The following is a 9,929-nucleotide window of genomic DNA, read 5'->3' as shown; positions in this document are numbered from 1 at the left end:
TCAGAAGTTGCAGCGACGGACCTCGACACAGGTGATTGCGGAGATGATTCCAATCAACTCGTTGATCTATGACGCTCCAACCTTTCGCAGAGGTCGGAGATCATGGCGATCATCACTTATATGCAAGAGCTTAGTAACTCTTTTTCCTCTTTTGATCTTGTGCATGCTAATCGCAAGACAAACCTGGCAGCTCATTGCTGTGCCAAGGAGGCTGATGCTTCATGCAACATGTTTTGCAAGAAGATTGAAACCTATTTGATTGAGTAATAGAGGAGAAGCTCTTGATTAAAAAAAAGTAGGCCGCGCTTGCTCTTGGCAATTTGCCATTCCATCCCTGGAGCCTGGAGACGAGTAGACGACGCGCTAGCTAGCTACCACACTACTGGGACTGGGCAGGACAGGTACACGGATCATATTTGACCGTACAGCGTCCTGCACTCTTGTATGCCGGCCCAGTCGCAGTTTCAGAGACATTGAGCACGGGCAGACGGCGAATCGACAAAGAACAGATGTTAACTAGCCGCGGCATGGAAAGATGCTATATACTCGACTTCTCTGAAAAGAACTTTGTTTACGATTCGACAACACAAGCTGTGATTTCTTCAGCGGTGCGGTGCTCAAACGCAGAAACAGCAAGGTCCGCGTGGTGACAAGTGTACTCACCGAACATGCAAGCTACAGTAGTAGCGGCCGCGCTACAGGGGTCGCGTGTAGCAGCCACCACCACGCGCATCATCTCAAGATTCGCGAAGTCGGCACCTCCCCGGTCAATGAAACCGCTAGATTATCACCGCCACAAAACGATTTAACTAAGCCACAGTCCAGATCGATCCGCAGTGTGCTTCTGTCCTCGGCGTCGCCGACCGGTCAAAGCGTGCGAACTCCATGCGAGGGATACACACTTAACAGGAGCTCAACAGCATGCCGTTGCCGGGCCATTCCAGCTCGACCACAGCGCGCGAGCTCCGGCCTCCGGGCAACATCCTTGGTCAGTTGGTCGTGGTCCAGGACTCCATGGCAGGATTAGCAGCTCATGTAGGCCTTCTATATACAACTACACGCATGGTCGCGATGCTTAACATTACGTGAGCCGTGAGAACTGATGAGCACACATCAGTGACACTGTACAGGTGTGCATTCCGTGCTGGGTTTCGAGGCTAGTGAAGACTTTGAAGCATCGGCATTGGGGTTGAGTGCAGACAAGCGGGGGATCGGTGCCCGGCGTCTGAAGCAACAAGCAGAAGCAAGCACGACGCTGGACCAGATCCCAGCAAATAAACAAAACGAGCAAGGCCGTCCTGGGCTGAAGCTTCTCTCCTCGCGCGCGCCTGTCTGGGAAAACGAGCGAAGTCTCGCTCGCACACATGGACGGATGGATCCCTGGAGCCAGCTACTGATCGAGGCCCGTGTGCTGGTGAATCTGGTGATGCTACATTTTTAATGCGCAACAAGTCGAGGTCCAGTGTCTGTACCTGACTTTACCAACTTCGAACTCAACTAGTACGAGCTATCTCGGCAAACTCCGCACGCCAAGGAAAGGGCCCTCGATCGTCCTCGACCTACAGCTTTTGGGAATGCAATTAGCTAGAATATGTAGCTGTCATGGCCTAGTCATTGACATTTGACGTCCAATCCATGCATGAAAGATCCACCTCACAGCTATGTATATGCAGCATATATGCAAGAGAGACCCAGCGCCGCTACTGGTAGTCGATTAACATTTCTTTCTATTGGGACAAGATCACATGAACAACTAGGTTAAGGGCTTGCCTGTGCAAACGTGATATACACTGCCTCCAGTAAAAAAAACTTATTATGATGTGTATGCACACATAAAGTACTTAGACTTTTGAATGACGCTAAAAGAGGATTTATCAGCGCAGCATAACCTTAAAAAAAATGAAAAATAGAACTCGGTGATGAAAGGTAATGTTTGATACTACTGTATTTCTCTATCACTCTAATGCATAAAGCTATAAATGAAAAAAAAGCTTATTTAAGCAACAAGTATATCTACTTTGTTATGCGAAAATATGGCATACGAAACTATATATGTAGAAATAAAGAAAGCCACGTGATCATGCACATGAATCTGTTGCTTTTCTGCACCCCACTTAGACATCAGAACAGGGACATGTTATAGAAAACAATACAAAACGTTAGCACGTGGACAAAAAAAAAAACAGAGATGGAATATGTATCGGCGAATATATAGACTCTCCAAATAAAGGGAAGACGGTGATATCAAGTACTATAATAAGAGAAAATATTTCTGAAATCAAATGATAACCCTGGTGAATTGAAGTGTACAAAAGTTAAGAAAAATACCGATGCTAGGTTAGCTGAAAGAAAATCATCAGCATAGCATACAAGCAAAAATGAAGCTGGTTGATCAATTTATATCTATAAAGGATAACAACTTTTCATGGTTAATACTCTCATCCAGAAATAAAATTAGATGACATCCATCATATTATGTATAGTATGTGGAATGCGAAGTGTGCAAACAAATACTGTGATGTATAGTAGCTTCGTTGTGTTGCTTCATTCATAAGTTCTGTACACTTTGATTTCTCCTATCCACATACAGTTCAAGTTATGAGCGAAATTGAAAAACTGACTTAAATTCCAGAAAACAGAAATTTGGATGACATGATTAATCATCCATCACATATGTATGCATCAGTTGTAAAAAAAAAAGCAAAAAAAAACTGAAATAAAGGGTCCATGGAAAAATAATGTCTCTTCACAAAGTCTTTATAAAGAAGTACCCAGAAACTAAGTTTGGAAAGAGTCCAATTATCAACCAATATCGATAAATTCATAAAATCCAAGTGGAAGGGAAAACAATGATGGTTCAATGCAAGCAAATTAAGATTATCAGTGCCTACGCTTGAACTAATCCAATGAAACAACGTGTTTGCGCAAAACACGTTTAGTGTTAGCTGCTATGGAATTCGCTTCAATTTTTTAGCGCCAAACCCCAACATACTACTCCAGATAGGTTCAAGATGCATTATTTAATTGAACTAATAATCAACCAACAATCCCTATGGGCACTTACAAGAAAATAATGGTACATACAATCCACTGGACGAACTTTTTCGTCACCCAATGTAACCACATCTATAAGATCTACTTCTAGAACACCCGTATATATAAAATTAAAATTGAATTCGCACACAGCTTATTCTCCCAGCGGTTTAGTTGTGATCTCACCAGAATGTTAAATAAATCCATGCATGTGTCAACCAAAGTATGCAGCATGCTCACTTGGGTTATTAAGAGCGCCATAGTGATTACTTGAGGGCCGCTGCTCGGCTTCGGCAACGTACACTGCCGACATCCCCGGCGCGGTGGCTGCGACCCCTTGGCCAGCAGTCTCCACCACCGACACCACGTCCCTCGCGTGCACCGGAGCCGGCGCAGGAGCCACGAAGCTGCCCGTAGCGTGCGTGTCGTCGTCAACGAGGCTGGCCCCAGCGGCGCCGGCCTGCTGGTACCTGTGCTTGAGGATCTCGGCCCTGACCGCCTCCAGCTCGGCCTCCAGCGCGTTCACCTGCTGCTGCAGCACGGAGATGGCGCCCATGCAGCCGTACACCGGGTCCCGCAGCCGGAGGTTCGCCTCGTACACCAGGCTGCTCGCCGCGTCTGCCCTCTCCCCCTCCGCCACCTCCTGTGCGATTCAACGCGTTGGCACGCACGCGGAATCCATCCACGCATGTTACGATGCAATTTTTTAGTTTTTAGTTATAAAAGGGAGAATTTTTCGTCTTGTGTTTAGGCTTACCAAGAGCATCTTGGAGACGTTGCTGGCGCCGAAGACCTTGTGGACGGCGGCGAACTTGTGGGGCTCGTGCGGCGAGAAGTAGGGGGCGAAGGGGCACTCCTGCGCGCAGCGGCGGCGGAGGAGCTTGCACGCGGCGCAGGGGGTCACGGTGTTGAGGGCGCCGCCGAGGCCGAGACCGACGCGGCGGGGGACGCGGCTGTCGGCCGGTGCGGTGGAGGCGGAGGCGGCGGCGAGGGCGAGGGTGGCTGTGTCCGGCTCTCGCTTGATCTTCTTGCCGATCTCATCGAGTCTCTCCCTGCAGGCGGAAGTCCAAGAGGCAGAGTTGTCACCTAGGGTTTGGTGCATGGGATTAAAGGGGGACAAACAATCTCGAGACTTTTGGTGTCAAAGCACAATGGTAGAAGTTAAAACGCTAGAAACAAGAAAAGGTGCCACAGCATGTTCTATCTCCTGATTAACGAACCTTAATTTCAAGCAAGAGAGGAACAGAACAAAGAACAGTAATTAGATTCCTTTGAAGAAAGTTTTTATTGGAGAAGTGTCAGAGAATCAAAGGGAGACACACACAAGAACAAAAAAGGAGGAAAAGGAACTCGACAAAGCTATCTATGGTGGGTCTCTTACCTCTCCGTGGACATCCAGGCATGCTCTCCTCTCCTGTGCTCGGGAGAGGGAGAGGGAGATGACAGGGAAGGGGGATCGGTAGACGACGACGGACAGGGAGATGAGGTGTATAGATGTGTAAAGTTTGGAAGGAAAGAGTGCTTAAAAGGCAAGGCATTAATGAGGGGGATGGGCCTGAAGACCGACAAATTGGTGGCAAGTAAATATGCATGGCGAGGGGAGGAAGAAATGTTTGGAAAGTGCAGGTTGACTCGATTGGTTGGCCTGGCACACTCCCATGCCCCCCCTACCTTTGAATTTGATCCCTCCTGTTTCTGCTCATCACAAGGGATGCTGACATGTTGTCCCTTTGGGGAAATCCAACGGTGGCGGAGCAACAATGTCGGTCCTTCGAATTTCTCTGGATTGAATTCATTCGAATATAGAAGAATTTTATTTAGAAAAAAACATAAATTATATGCTTTTCTTTGAAACGCAGACTAGTCCATTTTCATCAGCTTTGTTTGACCCACTGAAAAAAAAAGCAAAACTTACATCGCTGTCTCGTATTCACCACGGTCTACACGTTTCCGTCACTGACAATATGCAACATTCTCAAGGAGTGAGCGGGCTGTATTTGCAACTGTTAGGAGATGCATTGGGCCTTATTCTATCTATCGATCGATGCTGCCAGAGGCCTGCGGTTTTAATTTGGCCCAAATGTCTACTTCTTGGGTTAAGCGGGCCCTCGGGCCAGGCTATAATAATGTCAAAGCTCTCGAGCACATGACATGTATGTGCAATAATTTGCTGGGCTGAGGATTCTATGGGCTATAATAACGTCAAAGCTCTCGACCACACGGGCTTCCGGAAGCCCATATTTACGCGGTTTCCGGTGTTTGAGATTCATGGGAGCGTATTTTAGCCGTATGATATGATTGTCTCCTCCACCCTACCCCTCTCTCTCTCACTCACCCGTCGCCGCCGTCCTGCAGCCGCCGGCGCCCCGCCGCCATCCGTCGCGGTTGCCGGCTGCCCCGCGAGCCCTACCGCCGTCTGAGGCCGCCGGCAGCCCCGCGCGGGCTGTAGGAGCCGTCTGTGGCCGCCGGCACCCTGCCGGGCCGACCGTCGTGCGCGGCCGCGGAGCTGGATGCTGATGCTGTTTTTTTTTTCCAAAATGTTGTACTAGTATTTCACAAATGTTGAATCAATCCGCTAAAAATGTTGAAATAGTCTTAGAAAAATGTTGAAGGTAATCGTTTTTAAATGTTGATCTAGCTTTTCAAAATTGTTGAATAAGCAATTTCATTATGTTGATCTATTATCGGGAAAATGTTGAAATCTTATCTTTCGAAAGGTTGAATCCAGATCTCTAATTGGACTTAATGGGCTTTAAAGCCATGTTGCTTATCTAGCTTCCGTGTGCTATATAGGAGTTGTGTGCTATATAGGAGTTGTAGAGACCTCCTTTTAGAAATCCCACTAATTACCCGTATGTATTAGTCCCTGGATCAGTAGTCTAATATGGTTATTATTACAATTCAGTATTTTAAGTAATAAAAGACGTACAATTTAATAAGATTTTTACTTTAACGTAGCGATGAGAAGTGCAGGTGCCCATCCACTAGCAAGATGGTTAGAAACACCCGGAGGTCTAAACCTGCATGATGAAAGCACGGCTGAGTACACTTATAGTTGATACTCAGCAAGTCCCAACATTTACTATGTAATTATATGCATTTCAGGATGTGGATAAGGAAGGAGGTTTATGGGTATAACCCTAAGCCTAAAGCATCCCTCACATGCAATGTGAATTAAACAGGTAAGAATTTTGGAAAGAACTCTTGTAAAAGTACATTATTCCATAGTTTAGAAGTTGTGGTTCTGGAGGGGGAAAACTACCTCTCCTACCAGTCCTCATGTTTTATTCTGGATTCCAGTCCATCGACCTTCCTCCAGCATTTTCAACACACTAATCCTCTTCCCCAAAGAGTTTCAAAAGTAATCATGGGGGTTTTAACTTAGTGGGCTTGTGACCGAGAGCCTCGGCTATCCAGATAGATCATACTCTGCGCAGAGGTGTACACTTTCCCCGTACATCTGACCAGCTCATACCTTTGCAATAGGCGGACGCGGAGGCGGGAGAAGGAAAACTGGGTTGGGCTGAAAGTGGAAGTGGGCCGCTTGGGAAGTTGGCGGCCCGTGAGGGATTAAAGGGGTTCTTTATTTGATAGGGGTTTGTAAGTCACATTTGAAATGGTTTCCAAATTTGACTAGAATTTTGAGATGTGGGCCAGGATAGGGTATAAAAATGGGGCTTTTGATGAGACTTGAGGCTCGAGGATGGTTTAAGTAGGGCCAAATTTAGATAGGAACTTTAAATAGGCTTAGTTTGAGCGTTAATATTTAAATTGAATATTAACTCTAGGGTTCTAAAAAAAGAAATGAATTATGGGAATTTTATTCTTGGAGTCTTGGGGCTTGGATTTAGAATAGTTTCCTAGAACAAACAAATGCATCACTCATGTGGGTTTAATGCATAATTTATTTGAAAAAAGATTTTAAATATTCAAGAAGAGGGGATTATGTTGTAATTAAAGAAATTTTTTTAAAAAGTCCATAATTTAAATGCTCTGAAAGGCGGGATGTTACAGATCTACCCCACTTAAGAGAATCTCATTCTCGAGATTTAAGGGCTAGAAAGAGAGGTTAGGTTGTCTTGATTTCTTCGTGGTTGTCGGGCCCGTTGCCGGCAACATCTTCAGGCATTTGTTAAAAGAAATTTCTTCTTTCTTTTAATTTATTCATCCTTTTCTTTTAGTTTCTTTTAATCCTAGTTCTTGAGTCTCGGCGTTCCTTTTTCATATGGGTTACTACCCCACTTAAGGAGACTCAACTTGGGATTTTTCTCAGATTTCTATTTAATCTAAGATTTCCTTTCTCTTAGATTATTCCAGACATAGATTTGGCTATCCAAGATTTCTTTTGTCCAAAATTTCTTAAATTTATCCAAGGTTTTCGCTTGGATATTACCATATTTTCACGGGGTAAGTGCCAGTCCTATGATATTTCTATTTCGATGTGGACTCCTAATGGCGTGTACCATCCCTATGTTACCTTTTCCATCGGTAACTCTTTCTCACCTTAGAGCGGATTTACTGCTAAGTAACTTCCAACTTCCAGGTATTCTATTCTATTTTGCAAACCTTGGGTGGTGGCTCTTCTATCTAGTTTGGTGGGATGACCTTTCCTTGGTCATTGCCACTTCTTACATCACCTTGGGTTATCTACCTTAAGTTTTTCTTCTTCTAGCGGCCTTCAAGGTTTACTAAGCTAGTGATTTTTAAGATTTCTAGTGTTTACAGGTTAGGGTTCTTAACATATTCCTAATGGAACTTCTTTTATCTTTGGGTTCCTATGATCTGATGTGTCTCCTCGGTTACTGGGTTAAGGGTAAGTTATCTAAGATCATGAACTTGGGTGACCACTTCTCATCATAGACTTGGTACGATGATTTTTCTGAGCAATTGGTCATCCAATGCCCTTTCCAAATGGTACATGTGGTCATAATCCTTTTTCCAGACTTCTACTTTCTTTATCTTGTCCTTCTACCAGAGTGTTCACGTGAACTTGAGTTGCCATTCCTCGAGGGTTGGGGGTATGGTTGGGGGTCTAGTTCTCATCAAGAATCTTGCAAATCTTGATGTCTGACTTAGCTTTGGCTTGGTCACTTTTTATCTAGTGTTGGTTTTTAGTCCTTAGCTTGGATTTCTTCTTCGATCGACCTCCGGGTGTTATTGGCTTATGAGTTCTATATGTTGGGTTGCTAATTTTTTTATTGGTCTATTATTATCTTAACTACCGCTTGCATTCTTATACTCTTTACTTCTAAGGGTTATTTTTATCCTTAAGTTCCTTTAGTTTTCTTCTCTGTTTTTTTAACTTCCCCTTTTATCCTAGATGGGTTATTTTCTATTGTTTTTATTATTATTGTGGTTGTATATTTTATCCATTTCAGTTCTATTTAGGTTCTCTATTGTATATCCATTTTTTTAAAGGGTACTTATCCAGGATTTCCTTATAGTTGGATATTTCTAAGTTTCCTTTTACCTTAGATTGTTTTGAATATATTGTTATCCTATTATTACTACTTACATTTCATCTATTCTTTTCTTTTTTGGGTCCTCTAGGGCTTCGTATTTTATAATGGTTCTTCTAATATATTTTATTTCCTTTGTTTTTTTGGGTCCTCTAGGGCTGTTCGATGTAGTCGATCAGAGTTGGTGCAGTGACAATTTGGTACAGCGCAGTCCTTCGAACAGCCTCCAGGAAGTAGTAGGACATAGTCGTTCGCAGCGAGCAGTCGGGCAGAAGATGCGCTCCCCAAAAATTTGATCGCCTGCCTACTCGTGCAAGTGTCGTAGCAAGACAAAGTTTCGAAGACCTGCTCTCACAAGCTCTGTGCGTGCAGAGGCTCGCGATGGAGATGCAAAAGTAGCAACGGGCAGCAGCAGAAAGGGAGAGAGAGTGGTTTTCAGCGCGCGTTAACCAGAATATACCAGAATACGAGCCCCTTTTTATAGACGCAAGGGAAAGGAGGTTCAACAAACTTGGACACTAGTCATTGTTATCAGCCTTTTAATCCACGTTAGTTACTAGTCACAACGTCAGTTACTAGTCACACATCACGTCGCCGCGTCGTGCCACGCCTCGGCTCGGCGAGCGAGCGCATGTGGCACCCTTTCTCTCTTCCTCAAGTTCTCAATTAGTGCACAGATAGTCCACCTATTTAAGTTGGTTAAGATACTCTTAACTACCTATTTGGAATTAACCACTTTAACCACCTAGCATTAATTGTGGACCTTGAGATTAAATGAAATAAATGGATCTAGCCTAAATATTTCAAGTCGATCCTATCTAAACTTTACGCGGTAGTGACTTTACGTGGGATGGAGAGGACAAGAAATCTAAATAGTAGGCACCAAACAAATTGGTAGCGTAGGATGGAGCCTAGACAAGTGACGTACGTATCGTGCGATAAACGTGAATCCGAAGTTGTTCCATGCATCCAACGAAACGCAAGCAATTCAAGCAACTGCGCATGCATCACACAGCTAGCTTATTCACCATGAGAGACGGATATGTCATATGTGTAGTAGGTGCTCGCAACACGTCCCATTCCATGCATGTTGGCCCTTGGTATAGCTGTACTGTTCATCAGTCTCTTCTCGCCAGAGTCTCAAGGAACGTACAAACGAATGTCAGCAACCAAATGCGACAAAACGGAGCCATACTTATTACCCTAGTCACACTAGCTACTAGCTAGAGACTACGGCTACAGACAGGTCAGCTGACTGCTGACGTATCATGCGTAAACTCGCCAGGTACTTGCATTGCACTATACAGGTGGCGTAGCTAGCTGCTGCAGAGTGTACATCCATGGATTTCAGCCGAGTAATCAGCTCACCATCAGGCATCAGCTAGCTAGGGTGTTCGACACACTCATACGCCAGGACTCAAGGGTGGATCCAACACC

General features: G+C 44.7%; 1 protein-coding gene across 1 annotated transcript; it reads right to left on the bottom strand.

The window, feature by feature from the left end:
* Nucleotides 1–528: 528 nt before the first annotated feature.
* LOC117855755 (LOB domain-containing protein 15) lies at nucleotides 529–4,793 on the bottom strand. Its single transcript, XM_034738127.2, has 3 exons — nucleotides 4,415–4,793; nucleotides 3,791–4,085; nucleotides 529–3,676 (listed from the first exon to the last, which is right to left on the bottom strand). Exons 1-3 carry the CDS (start codon nucleotides 4,426–4,428, stop codon nucleotides 3,248–3,250), a joined length of 738 nt encoding a protein of 245 aa, XP_034594018.1. The 5' UTR covers nucleotides 4,429–4,793; the 3' UTR covers nucleotides 529–3,247.
* Nucleotides 4,794–9,929: the final 5,136 nt, after the last annotated feature.

Source organism: Setaria viridis, chromosome 5 (genome assembly GCF_005286985.2).
Source record: "Setaria viridis chromosome 5, Setaria_viridis_v4.0, whole genome shotgun sequence".
In the NCBI taxonomy this organism is placed as follows: Eukaryota; Viridiplantae; Streptophyta; class Magnoliopsida; order Poales; family Poaceae; genus Setaria; species Setaria viridis.
This window is presented reverse-complemented; position numbering and strand designations above follow the sequence as displayed.